Source organism: Alosa alosa, chromosome 12, assembly GCF_017589495.1.
Source record: "Alosa alosa isolate M-15738 ecotype Scorff River chromosome 12, AALO_Geno_1.1, whole genome shotgun sequence".
NCBI classification, from domain to species: Eukaryota; Metazoa; Chordata; class Actinopteri; order Clupeiformes; family Clupeidae; genus Alosa; species Alosa alosa.
This window is the reverse complement of record NC_063200.1, coordinates 6,930,048-6,954,473: the sequence shown is the minus strand read 5'-3', so window position 1 is coordinate 6,954,473 and position 24,426 is coordinate 6,930,048. Positions and strand designations below refer to the sequence as shown.

Here is a 24,426-nt window from a genome sequence, read left to right as displayed (position 1 = left end):
AACTCTTATTAGTATTTCTACCTTTTAAGTAATGTCAAAACTCCACCCTCACCCTGTCCCCAAATGTCTTTTCATTCAGATTATTTAACCTGTGTCTTAACATAAAAACACATGTTTTTCATCTTAATGTAACTGTTTACCTGTTTATGTCCTTATTGATAATATTTTGTCTGTAATGAAATACCTTACATGAAGCAATGGAAGATTACAAAAACATATGGGTAGATCAATAACAATGAAAGGTTTTACGAGTACACAATAGACTATATGTCAGTAAATGAGTAAAAGGGACAAGTTTATCACACTTATTTTCTATCTCAAATGTCAGATATGCTTTTTTATATTCAAAGTGCCGTTTCTTTGAGGTCTTCCAGGAAATCCCTGTAGCGTGCTTTTTAGAAACTGAATAACACCACCATCTGTCTGTCTGTCTGTCTGTCTGTCTGTCTGTCTCTCCCTCTCTCTCTTTCTCTCACACACGTACACACACACAAAGCATGAGATAGAATCACACATGAAGTGTGATGGGTGGGGGGGCACTGTATGAATGACAAAAGTGTGTGTGTATGTGTGTGTGAATTTACGTAATTACAGTCCTCAATGGACTTGATGTCTGCTCTGTTATTAGTCTGCGGCAGTGTGGGTATTATTCGGTGAACATCTGAGGCCAGGTGGCCCCACACACACACACACACACACACACACACACACACACACACACACACACACACAGAGGCACACATGCTAAGATCATTATCAGTGTTCTCTTACTCCATCAGTCAATGAGAGGATACATAAACCCATTTGTGTGTGTGTGTGTGTGTGTGTGTGTGTGTCTGTGTCTGTGTGCCTGTGTGTGTGTGTGTGTGTGTGTGTGTGTGTGTGTGTGTGTGTGTGTGTGTGCCTGTACACAGTGTTCTGGGCAGATCACTAGATTAAACTCATTCCTGTTTGGTCAATATTATTGATGTACTGAACCCATAATAAACAGCTATGTACAAATAACTTGGAATGGTGGGGGGGGGACAAAGAACAAAGAACAGACTATCGGTATGAACCAGTAGTTCAGACTCTTTTGACTGACACAAACCAGCTGGGAGCAAAGGAGGCCGGATCCACCATCATAAAAAAAAAAATAGGAAATCTGTCCGGAAACCTCTATAAAAGAATAATAAATAGACTTCCAGCCTTAAAATCCATTCCCCTTCCTGTGGGAAGTAGGGGTGAGGGTTTAACATGCTTCAGTGGTGCTGGCCAGTCCCTAGATTAGCCACTGGAGGGAGATAAAGCCCTCTGCACGTAAGCCTTTATAATACAGAGTGAACAGGTAAGTGCATCAGTGTTACAATTCTTTCTCAAATGATCATATTTGCAATGTCATGAGGGGTAGCCCCACATGAGGCTAGTTATCTTTTCACATATCATGAATTGGAAAGTGGAAAGTGGAAAGGAAAGTGGGGCAGGAACTGAACAGCAATGCCACCTGCACACGGTGAGGTGAAGCACACACTAATCCCGGCGCAGTGAGCTGCCTGCAACAACAGCGGCGCTAGGGGAGCAGTTAGGGGTTAGGTGCCTTGCTCAAGGGCACTTCAGCCATGAAGGTGCCTTGCTCAAGGACACTTCAGCCGTGCCTACTGGTCGGGGTTTGAACCGGCAACCCTCCGGCAACATGTCCGAAGCGCTAACCAGTCGGCCACGGCTGCCCCATGGTATGAGAACCAGTTAGAACACAGCAGGGTTAATCCCATCTCCCCACTCTCAGCGTCTAATGACATTATGAGCTTTGGTCATTTACACTTAGAATATTTGTTTTTGGCTGTGTTTGAAATGGACAGTAAAGATAGCAACATCAGAATGTGATACTGTAGTCCATGCACCAAGAGGAGGAGATGTGGGGTGAAAGCTTTAGAAGCATGATGTCAGGCCTTGCACTCAGTCACCTCTGCAGTGCTTTCTGGCAGGATATGGGCTGTAATGTATCCTCTCTACCAGAGGAGAACAGCAGCACGCCCACTATCAAGACCCACAAGAGACCACATATCCAGGGCATTCTAATATATTATGGATATGACTATGTTGTGTAATCAAGTATCATAGGCCTACATTTAATTATAGGCCTACGATTAATTTATTAAAATGTAGGCCAAAGTGATAGTTGGCTCTGGTCTTATGACAAGAAGACACACAACCCATCACAACCCATCTTTTTTTTTTACATTAGATTTAGCAGACACTTCTTGACCAAAGTGACTTACATATGTCAGCTATATTACAAGGGATCACATTGTCCCTGGAGCAACTTGGGGTTAAGTGCCTTGCTCAAGGTCACAACGGTGGAAGCCGGTGTTACATGGCAACTGGCTCCCATGTTAACTGGCTGCATTGATGACGTTTCATGATTGATGACGAGTCTTAGACAGATGTGGCCGCTTGCAGATTTGTCACTTTCTGATATAGAGACGCACACAAATATGCATGACATGTTTAAAAGTCAAAATTGTATGTAGTACTACATGCATTGGACCATGAATATCCCACCCAAAAAACAAACACCTAAATTAACTCCACGTGGGCCTTTACATTGCTTTTTCATGCAGTCGACATGGGTTCAATCCTCCTCATCACACGTTTTTTGTATTATTATTTATTTATTTTTAGACCAGCAACGCTTCCTCAATTTAGGCTACAGATACTAGGTGGCCACAGAGAGCCTGACCAGCAGTCAGTGAAATGTTTGAAAACTTAACCATGATACTTTGAAGACCTACTGGCTTGGGCAACTGCTGTAGCAAGACAACACCATCAGCCGTGTTAACTTGCTACAATCATCAGCTGACTTCTTCTAATTGTATAGTCTAAGTCAAGTAAATTTCCCTTTGAAATCAGCTTGTTCGTGGTGGCACAAGTACGTAGATGAATGGTTATCATGTAGGAGGTTTCATTTAGGACGCCGGTTCGATACCCACGTAGCGTTATTATTTGGGTATTTATTTTTTTGGTGGCATATTCATGGTCCAGTGTATGTAGCGTAGCCTACTACAGACAATTTTGACATTTAAATATGTCATGCATATTTGTATGACATCGACGGTGCTGTGGTGGAGAGAGTGAGCAGCACCCAAATTCCTGGGGGTGCACATCAGTGAAGACCTCTCCTGGACCACCAACACTGCATCACTGGCGAAGAAAGCTCAGCGCCGCCTGTACTTCCTGCGGAAACTCAGGCAAGCAAGTGCTCCACCAGCCATCATGACCACATTCTACCGAGGCACCATTGGGAGCATCCTCTCCAGCTGTATCGCTGTGTGGGGCGGAAGCTGCACTGAATACAACAGGAAAGCCCTGCAGCGCATAGTGAACACAGCTGGAAGGATTATTGGTGCTTCTCTCCCCTCCCTGAAGGACATTTACACCTCCCACCTCACCCATAAAGGCGACCAAAAAAAATTGTGAGTGATGCAAGTCACCCCGCTCACAATTTGTTTGATCTACTGCCCTCTGGGAAGAGGTACAGAAGCCTGCGCTCCCGCACCACCAGACTCACCAACAGCTTCATACACCAGGCTGTTAGGATCCTGAACTCTCTCCCCCCTCTACCCCCTCTACCCTCAGCTACATAACATCCTGGACTTTTAGACCCAAAATGGCTGCCTTGCACTACTCCACTTCCACTACTCCACTTGTACACTTGCAACTTGTTGTTGTTGTCCTGTTGTCCTGAACACTTCTGAACACACTTCTGCTGCTCTTACATAACTTGCACCACTATGCCACTTGCATACTTAGGTCAAACAAAACTACCTCAGCCATTTATTGGCCTGACTTTTGCACTATTATATTGACTGTCTACTGTATGCACAATTGCACAATTTCTACCAAATTTTGCTGCTCTTATTTCTTCATTGTATGTGCCTTCTTATTTTTACTTTTTATATTGTTTACTTGAATGTTATGTTTGTCTGTGGACCTAATTGGTAAAATATGTCTTGTCTCCACCGTGGGATAGTAGGAAACGCAATTTCGATCTCTTTGTATGTCTTGACATGTGAAGAAATTGACAATAAAGCAGACTTTGACTATTTGTTCGTCTCCAGTTTCCATCAGAAAGTGACAAATCTGCAAGCAGCCACATCTGTCAAAGAAACGTCATCACCGCAGCCAGTTAACATGGGTGCCAGTTGCCATGTAACACCGGGAATTGAACCAACAACTTTCAGGCTACTGCATGCTAGCTCAGCTCCTTAACCACTACACTATACCGCCCATCAGTCATGTTATTTGATTGTATACGCCTATTTCAGGTAATATCAATAAATGTGCAGAAATTTCAATTTCGATTGAGTAAAGATCAATCAAATAAAAATAACCCGATTACAGTTCCACTGAATTTCCTTGGAAAACAAAAAAATAAAAATAATTTAGGGCTATGAAAATGCATAATGGATGCTTTAGAAAAGAGCTCTTCATATGGAACTGGACAGTTTAGGCTAATCGATTCTGTTCTATCCACCAAATTAACTAATTGACATTCGTGAACGGTAAAACATTTGCGAGATTAAACGTAAACGTGAACGGCATTTTCTCAAGTTTCTTTTAGTAGGCATTTAGTAGGCTAAGTCAGCACGTGCAAGTCTATTTCTGCCGAACGATGACTTTTAGGCTACCTCTCTTTCCACCTGCCAGCGACTGGACTACCGACTCACAGACGCACCTCATAGCCTGCTAGCAGGACTTTCCAAGATGATCTATTCATAAAATCATCATTTCGATGTCAGTGCACCACATTATATATTTAGCCGACTGAATAAGTAATTGCGTTTCTTTGCATTCATACCATTTGGCATTAAAGTTATATTTTTAAAGCATTTTACAGTAGGCTATATCAAATAGCTTCATCCTATTAGTTGAAAAAATATGTACGTTAGAAGAAGATAATAGAAGATAATTTTGTACAGCTTATGTTTTTTTTTCTCAATAGGCTAGGTTAGAAATAAAATCAAGCTTGTCTATAATTAATTCACTCATTCAGCATGAGCACGCCTAGCCCAATTCTTTCAGGCTACTATGAATGCCAGATTTATCATTTTACTCTTACGCCCGTCAGTTGGATGTCCCTGTGAAGATTCTCGCTGCATATACTATCCTAATTTGTCCTCAGTTCCGGTTGGAATGGAGCCTCTCTCGCGTCGGCACCTGATTGGCTGAGTTCAGCTGAGGAAATATGTCCATTTTAGTATGGATTCACCTGCCACTACAAATTACATAATTTCACGCACACCAGTATACCCACAGTGATTGTGTATGTATCAAGATAATAAGCATCACATTGACACCCCATTTCCTTAGTTGTATAAGCATGTACAGGGATTAGAAACATACAAAAGACAGAGCGTATGGGGTAAGGGAACAAGAGGTGTCCTGGAGAGAATTCCGGAAGCACTCCTCTACATGGTGAAATGGGCTGCCACATCCGTGCACCGGCTGCCAGGCTGCCTATGGCAGGCAGGATGATGCGGTGTTCCTCCTCACACGTAGTGGGGGATGTCGAGGGACGCTCTGTAGTGAGCGTGGGAGGTGAGCGTGCCTGGGCTGTATAAAAGCGCCGGCTGGCGCCTCAGCAGACACAGACCCACAGTCAACAGTCACAGGCACAGGCTCTCTCTATCTCTAACACACACGTACGCTCTCGCGCTCTCACAGGCAGGATGGTGCTCATTTGGACTCAGTTTGGCGTCAAGCACAAGAACGTGAAGTGCAAAGTGCGGGTGATCCACAGCGAGGACAGTTGGAGCTCTGAGGTAAGAGGAGCATCTTTATAATCATCGTGACCTTTTCTCCCTTCCTGTCTCTTTTCCCCCTTGTGTCTTTCTCTTTTGTTTTGCAGAATTCTTCTCACTGTTTTCAGATCAATGTGTTCTATTCTCCTCTCTGAGCACCATTTTGCATCCTCAAATCTTCCTCTCCAACCCTCCAGGATTCCCTTATTTCCTCTGCTGTCTCTTCATCTCCTCTCCCTCTGTCACTCTCTCATGCTCTCCCTTTCTGTCATCGTCTGCTGGTTGTGTTTTTTTACAAACTCTCACAGAATTACAAAAAAAAAAAAAAAAACTGCAGGTACTGTGATCTGACATCGTGATTGTGTTTGTGTCTGTGCAGGAGACGGCAGAGGAATGTGAGGTGCCGGTTCAGTCGGTGACTCAAGTGAAAGACTACTACTCTGTGCTCGGCGTGACGCCAGAGTCCAACGAGGATGAGATCCGGCGTGCATACCACAAGCTCGCTCTGCGCTACCATCCCGACAAGAACTCGGAGGAGGATGCAGAGGAGAAGTTTAAGGAGATCGCCGAGGCATACGATGTCCTAACAGACTCACAGAAGCGCAACCTCTATGACAGGCGGGGTGAGTACACCTGCATGTGCATCACACACAGTAACACGCATGCGCACACACACACACACACACACACACACACACACACACACACACGCATACACACTCATGCAGACACAAACACACCTTAGCACTCGTGCAGAAAGCTGCAGGGGACATGAATAATTTAGCATACACTCCCTTTAATCTTACTACACACATGCGCAAAAGGTACTCACTTCTTACAACTCAGCACACACACACACACACACACACACACACACACACACACACACACACACACGTGCTCACACACACACAAATAATCAATTTTTACATGATTATGCCACAGATTTTGACCAATCAATCTCATCAAAATGTTCATTCATTCCCTATATCAGATATGAAGAGGCCTGCATCCAAAGGAGACTCCTCTCCACCAGCGAAGGCCCACTCCTCTGCTCGCTTCTTCAACATCGACATCGACGCCGGTGACTTCAGTGACCTCTTCAACCCTTTCCTGCACAGGCAGGGGGGTCAGCACGGACCCAACCCCTCCGCCGCCACAGGGGCCACCGGGGCCACCGGGGCCTCTGGTACGTGTAGCAGCAAGGTGTGCGAGCTGGAGGTCTCGCTGGAGGAGCTGCTGACCGGCGTGACCAAGCACGTGCGCCTGTCCGGTAGCGGCGGCAGTGGCGGGCACTCTCAAGAGCACGTGATGAATGTGGAGGTGAAGAAGGGCTGGCGGGAGGGCACACGGATCACCTTCCCCGGTGCCGGGCTCAAGGCGGGCAGCGGGCACGCCACGCAAGACATCGTGTTCGTGGTGAAGGAGAAGAAGCACTCACACTTCCGGCGTGAGGGCTCCAACCTGGTGTTCACCGCCCAGATCACCCTGCGGGAGGTAGGTTTCTGAGCTTGGTGCTTTTGGAGGTGTGAGTGAGCGTGTGTCTTTGTTCACCCCTTTAGACTGCAGAGAACAGTTTCTAAATATAGCCATTTGCTGCAGCCACCCACCCACCCACACACACACTGACACACACACACACACACACACTTACTCTGCACTTCCCACGCAGAACATTCAGTCATTCAGACTTCTCTTCTTTCTTTCACCCACACACCCACGCACAGACACACAAGACTAGATTAGCTCATTTGTATGGAGAACAGTCTGCTCCATATTCTGGTGTGATGCAACAGCAGCATTATATAAATCAGTCAAGTGGAATAGACAGATACTTATCCCTCTTCTCTTTCTCTCTCTCTCCCTTCTTCATTCTCATCCTCCCCTCTTCCCTCTCTCCCCCTTTCTTCTCTCCTCTCAGGCTCTCTGTGGATGCACTGTTACCGTGCCAACTCTGGATGGAGGAAAGAAGCCACTCCCATGCAGTGATATCATTAAAGCCTGGCTCCACTCGCCGCCTGATCGGGGAGGGGCTTCCACGGTCCAAATGCCCCATGCAGCGAGGAGATCTATTGGTGAAATTCGAGGTGCTGTTCCCTGATAGGATCCCCCCGCCCAGCAAAGAGATCATCAGGCACAGCCTAGGACAGTGTTAACGGACAGAGGCACACACACTCACACGCACAGGGACACGTGCGTACGTGTGAAGCATGGGACTACTTTTGAACCGAGACTGAGGCAGAGTGTCTGCTACTTCTCTCGACGACAGAATGAACTGTCTTTCTGTCACACACTCAGACAGACACACACACACACACAGAACACACACACACACACACACACACATTAACTGATGAAAGGTGCTACTCTACAGAGATAGATTGTGTGCAGCCTTTTATTTTGGTGACCAGGTGTGTTCCAGATTTAGAACGTCTAAATCAACGCACATGTCAACCAGCCAGTTAGGCTTATTTTTGGTTGACGAGGCTCAAGTTGAGCGCTTGGTTCTTGGTGGTTTTTCTCTTGAAGTCATTCAAGCGACATTTGTTTGGTCCTGAACAAACAGGAATGCTCGGCGGGTGTACACTTGTACATGTGTGCACGTGCTCTATTCTCTATGAGAGAAGCCCAGTGTCATGTTTCACTGAACTATATGTACGTTTATTTAAACAACCACTGCATGTGGCATGTGGGACAAGATGACAATATGTATGTTTTATATTGAATATAATAAAGGTTTTAAAAAACGACTTCTGAGTTTTTGTCTGATGTTTCATTTAAGGATAGATTCTGGTGGTCAGCAGAGGTTACAAGATGTTTTCTAAAAAAATTTAACACGTACAGGTATTTATACTGTTGAGTTTATTCATAGTTATGCCCAGGTTGGTTGGTCTCAAGCTAAAAACTGAGTGTAGGAGGTATGTAAAAATGTACAAGTAGGCTGAGTGGATGTGCAGGTAGTGAAGAGTGGAAAATTGCATGGGGTGAATACATGAACCCTGAGGAACTCCAGCGGGGCTACTTCTGACATAACCTGGCAGCTCCAGCAAATGCAGTACATTAATGCACATCACAGTGTGGGTACAATGTGCATCACAGTCAGAGTTCTTGGGGTTTTTTAAGTTCTTGGGGGTGTCCAGTAAACTAAGCCTGAGGATGGACAGCTGGGGTGATAGAGGGCAACACAGTGAGAATATAGACCCTTTCAACAAGGTAAACAAAAACAATGCTTGAACGTTCTATTTGGGCCCCAATCTACTTCCTCTGCATTAAGATAACATATGGAATGTTAAAAAGGAAGCCTTGTGGGGCCAACTATGATGCTGAGAATGGAACTCTCTTGAAAGGGTCCATACTGACATGACAGAGGCAGGATTTGAAGCTGAATGCAGGTGTTTCTTAGGTTGTTGTTTTTTTTATCAATTAAATGGTTCACATGGAGACAGCTTCATTGGTTTAATTCAATCCTGAACAAAGTATTCTCTGGTTTGAAGTAGACAGTGTGACATTCACCAATTCCCAGCCCACTTAACGCCTCAACATAATTCGGCCTGTCATTGCGGAGGTGGGTTGCATGTTCAGTGAGTGCTCATTCAGAGTGACTTGTCTGACCTATCATGCCGAACCGCCTCGGAAAGGTCACCTCATTCTCCAGACAGATCACAACAGCTTGTAATATGTTTTGGGTGTGTGTTAAACACTTTATTGTAAATGCACTGAGAATATGTGGCTGATCCTTTCAAGATCCACGGCTCTTGCTCCTAAACCATGGTGAGAGCATTGCCTCCAGCATCTGCCTGTCCTGTTCATCCTCCTCAGTCTCGTCCTCATACGCTCTAAATCCAAACGTGGACTGGCTCCTCGGTTGGGTCAGCCTGTTATTTGGCCGTCTTGGTGGGCAGGGTCCAGCTGGAGGGCGTGGCTGAATGGTGGCAGAAGGGCTACTCTCTGTTTCGGCAGGTGATGAGGCCTTAGAGTTTGAGGGTGAGCACTCGTCCACCTCTGTGATGAGCAGCAGAGTGGGGGACTGGGACACCCGCCTGCTGCCCGGCAGCTTTGCCTTGAACCTACTGCGTTGCAGGAGAAGGGGCCTCTCGCTGTGCTTTCCTGCCCTTCTGCGCTCCCAGATATCCTCCGGACTTGCTGCGGGATGTGGCTCTGGGTACCATCCTGGTAGCCACCGAGTCACCAAAACTGCATGTAGCCGCTTCAACCATTTTCTTGGTCAGTGTGTGTTGACCAATGGTCTTTCTAACTGGTATTTTGGAGGGAGGCTGGGGCTTCCTGGTGCCGACATCCTGGTTTGAGGCAGGTGGGAATACAGTCTTTTTGGTCTGAGCTTCCTTCTCGTTGTTAATCAGCTCAGTGGACGGCTCGACTGCCTTCTGGGACTCTTTTACCTGAGGGACATCTTTCTTCTTGAGGTCTTTCTTCTTCTCACAAGTAGCCACAATGCCAAGATCCTCAGCAATCTTTGCATCTGGAGTCTTGCCATCAGCAGAGACATCAGCAATGACCTCTACATTTAGAACCTTTAGTGCATTGGCGGCAACTTCAGCCATTTTCTTGTTCAGTGTGCGTTGACCAATTGTTTTTCTAACCGGCAGTTTGGAGGGAGGCTGGGGCTTCCTGGTGCCGACATCCTGGCTTGAGGCAGGTGGGAATGGAGTCTTATTGGTCTGAGCTTCCTTCTCGTTGTTAATCAGCTCAATGGACTGCTGGACTGCCTTTTGGGACCCTTTTACCAGAGGGACATCTTTCTTCTTGAGGTCTTTCAGAGGAGTCACCTCCCTGCTGCTCACAGTGGAGGCTGTCTTAATGGATTCTTCCACAAGCAGGGGAGACAGTGTTTGGAGATGTCCATCAAAAAGTCTTCAATATCGTTGTAAAGCAGGGGCAGCTTGCAGCAGTGGACAGCTGCATCGGCTTTCTTGTCATTGTTATTCAGCTCAGTGGTGGACTGCTGGACCGCCTTCTGGGACCCTTTTACCGGAGGGACATCTTTCTTCTTGATATTCTTCAGAGAGGATGCTGCCATGTTGGATTCTTCCACAAGAAGGGGAAACACCTTTTGGGGATGTCCATCAGAAGCAACCCCCATTTTGTAGTTGTTTGTAACAGCAGACACCATCTTGATGTTCTCATCAGCGTGAGTCGCAGGATATTCAGGGCTGAGGAAGTTGAGGGTATGGGGAAGTGGGGGCAGTTTGCAGCAGTGGACAGCTGCATTGGTCTTCCGTGGAACAGCATTGGTCAGCATTGGTCCAGGCCGTCTGTGCGTTGGCAACAGGGGGTACCTGGTGGGCTCTTCCAGGCCAGCCACATGTGAGCGCCCAGCAGATTCTTGCATCACTACCATGTGACTGAACTTTTTGTCACTTAAGACCTTCATCTCAGGGATGGAGGATCTTCTCTCTCGCCGGGACAAGAGCCTACCTCCAGTCGGTCTGCCAGTAGGTGGCCTACCGTTATTCATATTGCAGAAGGCCTAAAAAGCAGGAATTCCACAGAAAGAATTAATGTAGGCCTGTAGGGCACATGGAATCAGGACATATTCAAATTATCTTACCTAACTGCTACTTCAGTAATGGTTTTTTTTCATAAGGACTTACCTTTTTTCTCTGTGAAGAGTTGCTTTGGGAAAAGTGTTTAACAAGATCAAAGATCATTCAGTCTTTGGCTTTGAAATCTGACCAAATATCTCCTGTGCATTTAAAAGCATGTGTTAACCAATGATTATAGAAGTTTGTGTTTACTGTCAATCAGGTATGGCAATTTATACTCACAAGTCCATTGTGACGTAATAGCTTGGCCACCTAGCTACGACGCCATTACGTCATAATTTCATTCATGAAAAGTTTCAACAATGTTGATAAACTGAGAAAATACCCATGATAATATGATAACAATGACATATGAAATTGAAACAATAAAACGAAATGTCCACTCTGTGGCGCTGCAGACCTAAAAAATCTTTAAAAAAAAATAAACAGATCTATGAAAAGTCGTGAAAAATTAGAAATCACGATCACAGCTACTTCCAAGAGGTTACAGCCCTCTTTAGGTCATCCGGATGGTTATCTATTCGTAGCACTTTGTTCCCTTCACACTAATTCCCCTTATTTGTACAGAAATTCAATCTTGGACATTCGTTTCTCCAAATGGTCTATCGTTTTGGATTTGAGCAATCACCCATCTTATTCATGACCTAACATGTTGCTTAAATGTACTTATGTACTTATTTTTAAAGAAGGTAGGTATATTGTAGGCTAAGCTACGTGAATGTCATGCATATTATGTCCAAAATACAACATTTCTACAGTAAAGTAAAATCAAACATTGGCCAAACAGCAAGTACACTTTTTTTTTATTTCTAGTGCAGTCAACAATACATCGCAACACATCTCATGTAATTTACAGTACAATAAAGTGCCGCGGGTATACATTTCAAGGCGTTAATAGTCCATGAACATCCCTGATCCCAGGCAAAGCATAACAACATAGAATACAAACAGGAAATGTTCGCCACCACAACACTACACATAGTAGCTACCACATTGTTACACTGTGACAGAGGAACACGTGGAGAAGCCCAAACATCAAAGCCCAATCAATAAATTAAAAAGAAAAAAAAAGAATTCTGCTTATCACCATATCATATCAGATGAAAGTGAAAGCCAAGGCAACATGGGTCAATTTAAAAAAAAAATGTCTAGACCTATGTCATAGCGCATAACATTTACATTCTGTCATGTTGAGCTGGTGCTAAACCACAGAAAAGGCTCCTTACTCTCTTTAGAGGGTGAGCTGGTATTTTTATTAGAGATTTTCCTCCAATTTAGCCTAACGAGGAGCAACAAAGGGGGCGTGGTTTTTAAAATCAATAATTGCTGTCAGATTGTTCTTAATTATGCTACTGGCAAGGAAAGATGACAACGCAAAGTTTGCAAGCAAGTAAGCGACACAGTGCGTTAGGTACAAATAAACTGTCGAAAAGTAGCCTATGACCCACTGTTATTTCTGTTTGGATGTAGATATGATTATAATAGCCTACAGGCGAAAGCAATGGGATTTTTGAGGGATCATGTCGAAAACGTGGTATGGCATGGCAGCAGTCCTAACACACCCGTCAGCTGCAGCACCTGCGGATGCGCCATTTGAAGACACACCTGTGCTCTGTAGGCATATCATCTGGGAAATCGTTCGTCAATCACAATTAGGCTACCTTTAATCATTTCTCTATCAAATCGTACGTCAATCACAATTACTTCCAATCATTTCACCATCAATTCAGTGATATGAAAAGTCTGAAATGGATCAACCAGTGTCTGCGACACCTTCAGTGACGGCAAACATTCCTGGTTTGACCATAGTAATTATTCTTCTCGTACCGTGCCTACTGCTAGTGCTGCTACTCAACTGCCTGCTGCTTGGGCACAAGTTGCTACTTTTAGCAGGAGGCAAGACTCGGGTGCGCACGAGCTCGCAGTGCTCACTGCTCCAATCCACGCGTCAAAGGGTCTCCCACTTTACAGATGGACCGTCATTCTCGTATCCCAATGGGAGGACTTATGGCCCTGTCTCCAGGCCGATTTTGGCCATGCCCGTTACGTCGTCGCTTACCTCATCACAAGAGCGCGTGGCCGGTTGTCTACGCTCTACGCAACCGGACGGAGCCACTTGCGCTGGCTCTGGATCTCTGCCTGTGCCAAGCACGCTCTTGGCAGCAACATCAACCACCGGCTCAGCAGCAAGGGCAGGCCTGCCACGTCGGGCACGTGCTTATTTTAGCAGACCTGTGGAGTGGCGAAGATTTCCACTGGAACCCACACAGTCCAGCGACTCCGACGTAGAACGTGCCAACACTGTACCTCCGAACTCTCCTGCTCCAAGGGTAAGGATCTTTACCTCATAATGCGTTGATAAAACATTGGTGAGTTGGCCTACTGATGTCCGGTTAACTGGTGTTTGTGTGAATGTGTTTGTCTGTCTGTCTGTGTCGTGTGTCTGCCTTGTGTTGCAGTGCTGTGGGCCCCTGCGACAGAGCAGCACCTTGGAAGTCCACAGTGACGTGGAACTTGGATTTTTAAACCAGGTACATATGGAGTGTGAGTTTGCCAGCAGTATCCCGCCAGAGAACTCCTATTTCATTCCATCTGTAGGATCCTCTGCGGGCTCCGCTGTGGGACCTGGACTGGACAGCGACTTTGGCGCAAGCGCAGGCAAGGGGCATGGCAAGACTTCCACTTGTCAGGGTCTGGGTAACAACTATTTTGACTCAATATGAGTCAACTGTTTTGACTCAATATGCCCTAACCCTATAGAATTAGATTTCTGAGGTTGTGTGTGTGTGTGTGTGCAGGTGTGTCTCTGCGCATCTTGTCTGCAGACAGTGAGGCTATGGGTTGTGGACTGTGGGCATCAGCGTTGGAGTGGGATTACTACGACCCCAGCTACATCACACAGAACCAGCTGCGGCCTCCACGTACACACGCCCCCAGCATGGCTCCCAAACAGTACTGGATCTGACCCTTTGACCAGTACTGGCCTCGAATTTCCACTGCATTATAAATAGCATCAATAGTGTCACCAGAACACGTGCACCCACACACACACTACTGGTGGCTGCAGCAGGAATCACTTTACTCACTATGTTAAACATACTTCTCACATTAGCCTGTTTTTATTGTGGTGTTTTGTTTATTTGTGGTTTTGGAGCACTGTTGTATCTATTTTTTTTGTTCATCACTGCTTACATGTTTTGTCACTTGTCATCCATGGCACCTTTTGAGCAAGTTCATAGTTTGTTACAAGGTTCACTTTTTCCACATTTATACACCATGTACTGCTGAAACCTTTTGTAATACTGTTGATTATGTGATTTATTAAATATTTATGAAGAATTTGCTTGCCTTCATTTTCTTAGCCTCTCTACATAACTATTGGACTCCTAGGTCCTATGGGGTAACCTAGGGGTTAAGGCATGAGTCCTTTTCAGTTAAGGATGCAAAATGGTGACCTGGCTGTAGTATTGAGTAAAACAAATCTGCCATGTCCACAAACATAATTGCCCCATAGTGAAAATGGTCCAGATGCAATGTTTGCCACTGACACCATACTTGATTTTTTCAACAAAAAACAGATGGAGATGAACAACAAAGTCCACACTTATTTTATGCAAATGTCCAAGGCAATAAAAGACCAAGAACAAGAACATCCTGTCATTTTAAGTTCTTCTACTAGAGCCATAAAGATCATTCAAGAACCAAGACTTGCCATCACAGCTGAGAAACTTTATTTGGTACAGAGTAATGGAACGTCATTCAGGTTCGTTTGGAGAGTACCAGTCCCTTTCTGCAGTTAATATATGACTGTGATATATATGTGACAGTCAAATGCAGTGGGTCTATTACTGAAGACAAAAGCAGTTGTGTTGGAGTAGAACACTTTATTCTCTGTTGGGAGACTTCTGTACATTAAAGATCAAGTGCTGCATATTTTTTGACGTCGGTAGAAACAAAATTGGAGCACTATGCAAATATGGACAACACAAATAGCGGAAACTTATTCGAAGCTGGACAAGAACTGGAGGACGAGTGCCTTCAGCTTAGCGTCTGATGCCTCTGAGATCTGACCGTCCGCCCTGGAAAACAAACGCATATTGAATTAGACTGGGGGTTGGAGGGGTCAAGGAAGGAAAGGAACACCAAAAGGACACTTGTTTACCTGATGGCACCAAGAAGGTCTTGGTGCTGGCTAAGAATGTGCTGCAAGAAAGCCTTCTCGAATCTTGTGATTTTGCTGGGCTCCATCTTGTCAAGATGTCCCCTGACACCGGCATAGATTACTGTGACCTGCTCCTCAATGGCCATGGGAGCTGCAAAAGACAGCCACAATTACTCATGGAGTTTATTCTTTATGCAGTTAAGACAAATTTATCAACTGTTGTTTCCTTCAATAACCCGTCCTTCACCATTGTTTTTAACTGCAAAAATAATTCATCCTAAGACAGTCAAATTCCAATTGAACCTAATTTTAAGTTTTGTGTTGTCTATTAATCAAACTAAGCACCCATGGCATTATGGGTACCAAGTGTAGACGTAGACCCTTTCTCTATGCCACCTCCCAACACAATCTCGACCAAAAGCAGTCGGATTGCAACGCCTCAAGGGGCAATTCTTAACACGCGTTTTTATATTGTGTAAACATGAATGCTTGGAGATGTGTACTTACAGTACTGTCCCTGCTTCAGCAGTTCAGTCAGACGCACGCCCCTGTTCAGCAGCTGCTGGGTGGCAGCATCAAGATCAGAACCGAACTGAGCGAAAGCAGCCACCTCACGGTACTGGGCCAGCTCCAGCTTCATGGTACCGGCCACCTAGCGAAACAGGCAAGACACATGAGCATCCCCATCCTAATAGCAATTACAATAAAAGAGATGACCTGATGGAGATATAAAAGTTCAGAGAGCTCACCTGCTTCATAGCCCTGGTCTGGGCAGCTGAACCCACACGGGACACAGACAGACCCACGTTGATGGCTGGCCGAATACCCTTGTAGAACAACTCTGTCTCCAGGAAGATCTGAGGAGGAGAATGAATATCAGTAACCAGTAACAGAACACACACAATCAGGACACGTCTTGTAAAGAAGCCGATGTACGACACCGCACCTGTCCGTCTGTGATGGAAATGACGTTGGTTGGGATGTAGGCGGACACATCACCGGCCTGTGTCTCAATGACTGGCAGGGCAGTCAGGGATCCACCTCCGAAGTTGTCGTTCATCTTGGCGGCACGCTCAAGCAGACGGGAGTGGAGGTAGAACACATCACCGGGGTAGGCCTCACGACCAGGGGGACGACGCAGCAGCAGAGACATCTGACGGTAGGCAACAGCCTGCAAAGGGAGAAGGGGAAAGGTTATGGAACACAACCAAACACAATTCAGGTTTGCATCTCAGCAATGAGGGACTATGACCCAACACCAATATACATTCCAATTTAAATCAGACACCATATTTGAATACATCCACCAACACCTCAGTCCAATCTCAGTTGACTACATGGGATGAGCTACTTCTGAAAAGTAAAGGACAGGCAAGGACTTACCTGCTTAGACAAGTCATCATAGATGATCAGGGCGTGTTTGCCATTGTCTCTGAAGTACTCTCCCATGGAGCAGCCAGAGTAGGGGGCCAGGTACTGCAGGGGGGCAGCATCAGAGGCGGTGGCAGACACCACGATGGTGTACTTCATGGCATCAGCATCGGTAAGACGCTTGACCAGCTGTGCCACGGTGGAACGCTTCTGGCCGATAGCAACGTAGATACAATACAGCTTCTTCTTCTCGTCTGTTCCTTCATTGAAGCGCTTCTGGTTGATGATTGTGTCGATGGCAATGGCAGTTTTGCTGTATGCAGGGGATATTCCATTTGTTAGCATCATGGTAGATTCTCTTTAGAGAAACTTGAGCTTAGTCAGCCATGCTGCCAATCTACCAAGCTTTTCACATCAATTAACTTTTATAATTGTAGTCCATGTCTTACCCAGTCTGTCTGTCACCGATGATCAGCTCACGCTGTCCACGGCCAATGGGCACCAGACTGTCCACGGCCTTGATTCCAGTCTGCATGGGTTCCCTCACAGAGATACGAGGGATGATGCCAGGGGCCTTCAGACCCACACGCCTGCGTTCATTAGAGCCAATGGGACCCTGCGTGCGAAATGTACACAGTAAGTGATCACAAAATTAACACCCTTCACTACCAAAACAAGCAAACGCGTACACATGCAAACGCCTTTACCTTTCCGTCAATGGTGTTACCCAGGGCATCCACAACACGGCCCAGCAGCTCCACACCGACTGGGACGTCCACAATGGCACCGGTACGCTTCACGATGTCACCCTCCTTGATCAGTTTGTCGTTACCAAACACCACAACACCAACGTTGTCAGGCTCCAAGTTCAGAGACATACCCTGAGGAGAAAACATTTCATTTTTAGTTCCAGTTAACAGACTGAGGACTTTGCATTCATGCAATCACCATGAAACATGTGCGGCTCCCACAGGAGGGAGAAGGTCATTTCACTTTGGCGTTCAGCTCACCTTAAGGCCAGAAGAGAACTCCACCATCTCTTCTGCCTGCACATTCCTGAGACCATAGACACGGGCAATACCGTCACCAATGGACAGCACACGGCCGGTCTCCTCTAGCTCAGCCCCTGTGTCAGCACCCAGGATCTTCTCCTCCAGGATACTGGAGACCTCAGCAGTTCCTGTAAACCATTCAGGTTAACAGTTAGCATCAATAACATGTTACTGTAAACATCTGAAGTTGACCAAGCCCTGCCCAAGCCGCCAAATACATGCCCTCTTATCTACACCATCTCCACTGTAGTCTGCTAGAGTAGTCTTGCCATACAGTCAACTTCCAGAAACCTGCTTGGAGCTGCTCATTGGCACCAAACTGACTGATATCCACAACTTCCATTCTGCTTATGAGGCATGTTTATACATATTGTTGCCTGCCCATTTCCTAATTATATAAATGAGTGCAATCACTGACAGTTTGTCTCTTCATAGCCCTTATGCTTAAGATGTTAAATTGAAGAGCACATGGTACAGTAATGTTCTGCAACTTAAAATGCTGGTGCTCCCATTTACAGCTCGAATCAATCATACTGAATGTTGCATACATCAAGCAATCATGTAAGAAACAAACTATAACTTAATTAAAGGGAGTTTGCTGGCCAGTCTTAGTACTTGCTCTAAGGGACTCGTATGCTGTTAATCATATTGACAGTTTCAATGGTTATAGGCGCTATACAAATGACAGAATTAAATTATGTTTGTTATAAACAATGACCTTCCTGACATTGACTTATCTGACAAAATTAGACCTGTGCATGACATCTACTCCTAATGCCATTGCAGACAATTACACAGATATGACACATTTCACTCTTTAAATTAAGACAGCTCCATGATCCAATCCAATCTCAGAAATCCAACCTCACCAATCTCAGAAATCCAACCTCACCTGTTTTCGCCAGCCATGGGCTGGTGGTGTGTAGATTTTTGGCCCCGACGCAAGCTGCTGCGACATTTTTAGGGATCTGAAAAAACAGGAGAACTCAATATTAGTGATAAGTAGTCACGACAATTACAAGAAAGGTAAGCTTAGATCGTTGTCTTCAGGCTGTTCAGGCTCTGACCTTCAGATGCTTATTTCGGTCTTCGCGCTACAAGGACACCTTTCCGCACACAAAAGGGTATAAACACCCTAACACTAACGTTAGTGCGTCAACCTACAGCTAGGCTACGGTAATCCACGACTCTCAAATCACCAGTTTAAAGCTAACTGGCAATCTAGCTCACCAATGTCACCTGCGCCACGACCTAGTTCTTAACGTTCGTTACATGCAAAGCCTAGTGCTAAACACAGAGCGTTGCTAACGTTAACGAGTTGTACAAGTTGTGCTAACGAGTTTCGCACAAAAGTAATACACAGCACACACATCACCAGGTCCTAGCCTGAGTAACATTAACTAACGCATAGCTAATATTACGTTTTAAATACTTAACTGCCATCGGAATTGTTCCAAAATGCAATTCAGAAAATGGTGTCTTAAGTTTGCTAACAGTAACTAGCTAACTACAACACGTTAACATTATGATCAGACACCACCTCCCACAAATGTCAGCTAAAGTTGCTAACATTAGCATCTGACCTTCACCGTCAAATGTCAGCCATTGAAAACACAATGCCTGCTGTGACCGAACTGTCGAGCTACATTCAACTGTATCAGTGGCAGTCTATTAATGCAAAGATCTAGATAACGCATTGTTATCTACGATATTCACATTAAATAATGTTGCACTGACAGGCTGCGCGTGCAGCAGGCCCGCTGTGTGCAAGATGGCGGTCCGCGGCAGACCGTCCTCGTCATTCAAGTGGATGACATTCATTTTAATAAGTCGAATAAAATCTTCCAAACATTAATCTAATGAAACAAATATAAAGTGTAGAATACTCACGAATCCGGCTCTGCGGGGAAGGGTGCGGGCCAAAGCCGCAGCGACACGAACCGACAGCATGATACCCTGACACACAAGCTAGTCTTCCACCACAAGCCGGCTATTTCGCGAGCAGCGGAATGAAGGAAATGGAGGGCACAGCATCGGCTCATATAGAAAGGTCATCGTGACCCGGAAGAGCTTCTAAATAAATAACTTTTCTCCAAACGTAAAATTTTAGGTTTCGAATGACAGCATATGAAATATATATATAATATGTATGCAATACCAGATTAGAATTGTGATATACCTTTTAAAGTAATAATTAGTAGTCTAAGAAATTATGTGCCAAACAGATGTTGGAACAGATAGAGGTTTATTTCTATTAATGGCAAACAAAAATTGTTTTACGATGTATTCAGTTGATAGCCTACTTGAGGGAAAGACTACGCTACAATGAAAATCTTACACGATAGGCTATATTTTGGCCTACACAAATTTATTTTGTCCCGTTAATGAGAAGGGCTTGGTGGTGGTGGGGTTACTGCCCAGGCTCCTTGACCTATAGAACATTAAGTCCTGTTGGCCTGCCCAAGAGTGCAGCCTAAGTGATTGACTGCACACACATGTTGATTTAATAATACCTATAATAAGCTGTTTTTAGCTGTGAGCACCAAGGATGACCTTACTAATCCATAAACACAGGTTTAATTATTTTTACATTTTGAAGATTGCCCAATCCCACCAGTTAGATGCTTTTTTAAAAATGTACTCCCAAATTGTGTTCTATGAAATATCATTATCAAAAATGTTGTTTTAGTGTTTTAGTGTGATTGTAACAGTGGTAGGCCAACAGTCAGATGCTTGGTAAAGGGTCACAGTCTACAGCAGGGGTCTCCAACAGCTTGCGAGCTACCAGTAGCCTAGCTCCCCACCTGTTTCAGAGAAGCTCTCAAAATAAGGTTCAAGGAAAATGTTTGCGAATTTGATAACAAAAGTCTCTTGGTAAACCTGATAAAATTCCTATCAAATCAAATTAACAATCTACAAAGACAGAAGGTAAGGCATTGAAACGAGTGTGAAAATGCATACAAAACTTATTCAGCTGTTTTGGGTAGAGATCAGCTATGTGAATACATGCTTCTACCCTATAAAATATTAGTAGCTCTCAACCATATTCATTTTGTCAAAGTAGCTCTGGGAGGAAAAAAGGTAGACCCCTGGTCTACAGTCTAGAGTGACACAACAATTGACTACAGTACATCACAGTTCTTATACAGTAGTATTGCTTATTGCTGCACTAACAATATCCTAAAAGCACTGTACTTAAAGTATTAATTTTAAAGCCCTGCCATATCCCAAAATCTGGTGCATTTTTGTAAGCTATTCAGGCTAGTTCATCTTAGCAGAAACAGACAACACAGTATATCAGTAATGGGTAGCCGAATAGCCTGTGTGAAATCTCATTTATGTTCCCAACATTTTTCAAACCAAAGAGACACACCTATGGTGATCCTTGTTGTTTAATGGAAGAAAGTGGTTGTGGAGGACAGGCAAAAGTGAGATATTGTGTTTAGTGAACAAACTGAGGGGTAAAACAGGTGTGTCGAAGATAAGGCCTGGTGGTGAAGGTGGTGGTGGTGGTGTGCGTGTGTGTGTGTGTGTGTGTGTGGGGGGGTCCAGATTTGGAAGCAGGTGTCATTCGGCCCCTCCGCACATCCATCTGGAGTATTTTCTGTCCCATCAGGTAGGGTTGCACACAGTGTTAAAGGCACTTGAGAAGTCCACGAACACCATTGTAATGTATGTTGGGCTTCTCCAGGTGGGAATGTTGTTTGTGCACCAAAAATTACATTACATTGATGTAACCATGTCATCTTTATGCTGGTGAAAAAGAGAAAGACTGACATGGAAGGTGGAATATTTAAAAAAAGAAAGAGCAGTAGGCCTACATGACAGTAGCACATGATGAACATGCCTTGTTTGCTCATGTGTGTAGTAAAGGAGTCAAACAACAATCTGATACCTATTTTATTTACATTTATTCATTTGGCGGACACGTTTATCCAAAACGACTTAAAGCAATGGAATCAGTTCAGCTAACATTTAAGCATTTTAACATAGCTACAGAGCTACAACTACAGCAATATAATAACTTTTAAGCTATTAAGATTGAAGTAGTACAGAGTTAATAGTTCATAAACTACAAAAGTTAATAGTTCATAAACTACAGAGTTATAGCTACAGCATTAGAATATCATTTAAGCTACAGTGCAGAGGAGATAGGAATTACCACTGCATCTGTCAATATATGACATGTATGTACTATTGGAGGACCTACATATGTACCTGATTGTGCTTCCTTTACTTAAGTTCATTTTCGCTAAGTTCTTGTGTGCACATTTTCCCACGCCTCTGGTGTACAGTGGGTACAGTTGGTTCCTACACTGGGGACCCCTCAAGTTTTCATGTAGTTTTCATGTAGCCCCCTCTGCCTCTTGTGCCATATTTCTTTTGTTTTTTTTTAGATTTCTTTTGTCTTTTATATTTGAATTCTATGTTATGTATTAGTAATGAGAGAACTGTTCTAATGTACTATTATGTATTGTACACCTTTTGTATGAGATGCTTGTTTCAATTCCATGTTTATAACAGTGCACAATGATAAAGATTTATCATGCTACAGCTTGTTAGTGTGGCTGCAGGTGTAGTGGAACTAGGCTAGCTTGCAGACAGTATGCTGAAGTACGTGTCGATAGCTTAGTTTGTAAACTTTTGTGTACCGTATTTTGATTGTGGTTTACCTGTTGGCAGGGACTGACTGTGATCAGAGGCTTTCTAATGAGGAGACACAGCACTCAAAAAATCCTCCATAGAAATGCATGGGGTTAGTTTGTAACGCCAATATGGCCGTTGTCTACACATATCCCACCCTTTCCTCGGCAAAACGTCGACATGTGAATACATTGAGCCAATCATGTGGTGTGATGTGAATACATTGAGCCAATCATATGGTGTGTTGTGAAGACATCTTCCCAATCATGTGTTGTGAACTCGCCGCTGGAGCAAGACTGGTGTCGTCAAGACTTGTGCACACGCATTTCTGCTGAATAGGATGCCCGATGAGTGCCCAAAAAGCATTGCTATATGGCCGCCGAGTGGAGGGACTTGCCTAAAAGGACTTTGCTGTGATGCACCTTGCTCGTTTCCAGCCTGATGTATTTTATTTTCTTTCTCGTGCTTCAGGTATGCCACGATTTATTCCATTATATTATGTGTTGTAATTGCTGTTTAAATTGTAATTGTTGTTTAAATTGTGTTGTGTAGGGTCATCTCTATGTTCCCCGGGTCCTATGTCCCCGCTCGGGGTTAGGGTTAGGATTAGGGTTAGGGTTATGGTTAGGGTTTTAAAAAAGGGTCCTATGTTCCCCGGTCCCATACAAAGCGGGGAACATAGGTACAGTACACTCCCCTTTTACCACTGTTACAAGGCAGAGGAACTGTGATGCGCCTAAGGGAGGCCAGTGGAGCTCAATGAACAGCGGGAACAGCGGGGTGACATGTGCCCTTTGTGGACGATTGAAAACCAGATGGGCTACAGCGTTCTGGACCACAAAAGATGGAAGACCCATGAGGAGGCTATTGCAGTAGTTAAGGTGTGATATAACCATGGTCTGTAGGAGCTGGGTGGTGTGTTGGGTAAGGTACAGTCTAATTGTCCTTATATTGAATAGTGCGAAGCGGTACAACCGGGAGACAGAGGCAAGCAACATGATCAGATGGTCATCAATCATGACACCTCTTTGCCATCTTGGTATGTGCAAGAGGGAGGGTGTCAGTTTTGATGTTGATGTTGTGATATATGGTTTGTTTGGCTGGGAAGACCAGTTGAGTCTTCGAGAAGTTTAGCTGGAGGTGATGTTCTTTCATCCAAGCAGACAGTTCCAGATCTGTGCCAAGACTGTGGCATCATCAGGCTGGAAGAATAGATAAAGTTCTGTATGATCTGTGTAGTAGTGATATGAGAAACCATGTGAGTGGATGATTGGGCCCATTGAGGTACACAGCAAAAATAAGAGGCCCCAGCACTGAACCTTGGGTCACCCCTGTGGCAAGGCAATGAGATGCGGACTTGTGTCCTAGCCCTGACACATTAAATGAACACCCAGTGAGGTAGGATTCAAACAAGGTCAGCACTTTGCCTGAAATGCCCATGTTTGAGAGTATATGGATAGTAGACCCGATAGCCTAGAGAGAAAAGGTAGGAGTGACACCGGGTGACAGTTCTCCACCTGGGTGGGAGCAAGAGAAGGCTTTTTAAGTAACAATTACCTGAGCCAGTTTGAAAGCAGTTGGAAATTAACCAGAAGTCAGTGTTAATTACATGTGTACCCAGGGTTGGGTAGTAATGGATTACATGTAATGTCCAGTGGATTACGTGGAATGTCCAGTGGATTACGTGATCGGATTACAAAAATTCAGTAATTATAATCAGCCAATATTACAATAAAAAAAATGTGTAATCAGATTATAGCTACATTGTTGGGGATTACTTGATTACATTTTGTCATGCAAACAATTTCTTTTATGATAGCCTAATGTTTTAATTTGACAAGCAGCCCATTTGT

General features: G+C 44.6%; 4 protein-coding genes and 1 non-coding gene across 8 annotated transcripts; 2 read left to right on the top strand and 3 right to left on the bottom strand.

Moving 5' to 3' along the window:
• Positions 1 to 5,607: 5,607 nt before the first annotated feature.
• zgc:122979 (uncharacterized protein LOC641576 homolog) lies at positions 5,608 to 8,530 on the top strand. The gene is given in 5 exon segments (XM_048258993.1): positions 5,608 to 5,801; positions 6,160 to 6,403; positions 6,775 to 7,277; positions 7,702 to 7,776; positions 7,778 to 8,530. Coding segments are annotated over 5 exon segments (1,074 nt in total). The 5' UTR covers positions 5,608 to 5,708; the 3' UTR covers positions 7,937 to 8,530.
• Positions 8,531 to 9,442: 912 nt separating this feature from the next.
• LOC125304589 lies at positions 9,443 to 11,560 on the bottom strand. The gene is made up of 3 exons (XM_048258991.1): positions 11,393 to 11,560; positions 10,675 to 11,268; positions 9,443 to 10,639 (listed from the first exon to the last, which is right to left on the bottom strand). Exons 1-3 carry the CDS (start codon positions 11,447 to 11,449, stop codon positions 9,848 to 9,850), a joined length of 1,443 nt encoding a protein of 480 aa, XP_048114948.1. The 5' UTR covers positions 11,450 to 11,560; the 3' UTR covers positions 9,443 to 9,847.
• Positions 11,561 to 12,574: 1,014 nt separating this feature from the next.
• hwa (huluwa) lies at positions 12,575 to 14,683 on the top strand. Of its 4 annotated transcripts, none has more exons than XM_048258988.1 (4): positions 12,575 to 13,674; positions 13,804 to 13,875; positions 13,943 to 14,035; positions 14,143 to 14,683. In XM_048258988.1, exons 1-4 carry the CDS (start codon positions 13,093 to 13,095, stop codon positions 14,353 to 14,355), a joined length of 960 nt encoding a protein of 319 aa, XP_048114945.1. In that variant the 5' UTR covers positions 12,575 to 13,092; the 3' UTR covers positions 14,356 to 14,683. The 4 variants fall into 4 exon arrangements, with proteins under 4 accessions (XP_048114945.1, XP_048114947.1, XP_048114944.1 ...); XM_048258990.1 differs by having other exon boundaries at positions 12,577 to 13,674; positions 13,943 to 14,002; XM_048258987.1 differs by having other exon boundaries at positions 12,577 to 13,674; positions 13,804 to 14,035.
• A 530-nt stretch (positions 14,684 to 15,213) lies between these two features.
• On the bottom strand, positions 15,214 to 19,954 carry atp5fa1 (ATP synthase F1 subunit alpha). The gene is made up of 11 exons (XM_048258986.1): positions 19,820 to 19,954; positions 18,822 to 18,897; positions 17,888 to 18,057; positions 17,585 to 17,758; positions 17,327 to 17,493; positions 16,890 to 17,190; positions 16,453 to 16,677; positions 16,256 to 16,363; positions 16,014 to 16,158; positions 15,507 to 15,657; positions 15,214 to 15,423 (listed from the first exon to the last, which is right to left on the bottom strand). The coding sequence occupies exons 1-11, from the start codon at positions 19,877 to 19,879 to the stop codon at positions 15,345 to 15,347; spliced, it is 1,656 nt and encodes a 551-aa protein (XP_048114943.1). The 5' UTR covers positions 19,880 to 19,954; the 3' UTR covers positions 15,214 to 15,344.
• LOC125305311 lies at positions 15,824 to 15,957 on the bottom strand. The gene has a single exon (XR_007195403.1). It is a non-coding gene; the product is annotated as a small nucleolar RNA SNORA17 (small nucleolar RNA).
• Positions 19,955 to 24,426: the final 4,472 nt, after the last annotated feature.

What these genes read in the sequence shown, in the direction of transcription:
- atp5fa1 (XM_048258986.1), bottom strand. Translation starts at nt 19,879, where the DNA reads ATGCTGTCGGTTCGTGTCGCTGCGGCTTTGGCCCGCACCCTTCCCCGC. An exon ending in TTCCCCGCAGAGCCGGATTC is followed by an intron (nt 18,898 to 19,819) that starts GTGAGTATTCTA and finishes CTGTTTTTTCAG; the next exon opens with ATCCCTAAAAATGTCGCAGC. An exon ending in TTTCCATCACAGACGGACAG is followed by an intron (nt 16,364 to 16,452) that starts GTGCGGTGTCGT and finishes TCTCCTCCTCAG; the next exon opens with ATCTTCCTGGAGACAGAGTT.
- hwa (XM_048258987.1), top strand. Translation starts at nt 13,093, where the DNA reads ATGGATCAACCAGTGTCTGCGACACCTTCAGTGACGGCAAACATTCCT. An exon ending in CGAACTCTCCTGCTCCAAGG is followed by an intron (nt 13,675 to 13,803) that starts GTAAGGATCTTT and finishes CTTGTGTTGCAG; the next exon opens with TGCTGTGGGCCCCTGCGACA. An exon ending in CAAGACTTCCACTTGTCAGG is followed by an intron (nt 14,036 to 14,142) that starts GTCTGGGTAACA and finishes GTGTGTGTGCAG; the next exon opens with GTGTGTCTCTGCGCATCTTG.
- LOC125304589 (XM_048258991.1), bottom strand. Translation starts at nt 11,449, where the DNA reads ATGATCTTTGATCTTGTTAAACACTTTTCCCAAAGCAACTCTTCACAG. An exon ending in ACTCTTCACAGAGAAAAAAG is followed by an intron (nt 11,269 to 11,392) that starts GTAAGTCCTTAT and finishes CCTGCTTTTTAG; the next exon opens with GCCTTCTGCAATATGAATAA. An exon ending in TCCACTGCTGCAAGCTGCCC is followed by an intron (nt 10,640 to 10,674) that starts CTGCTTTACAAC and finishes CTTTTTGATGGA; the next exon opens with CATCTCCAAACACTGTCTCC.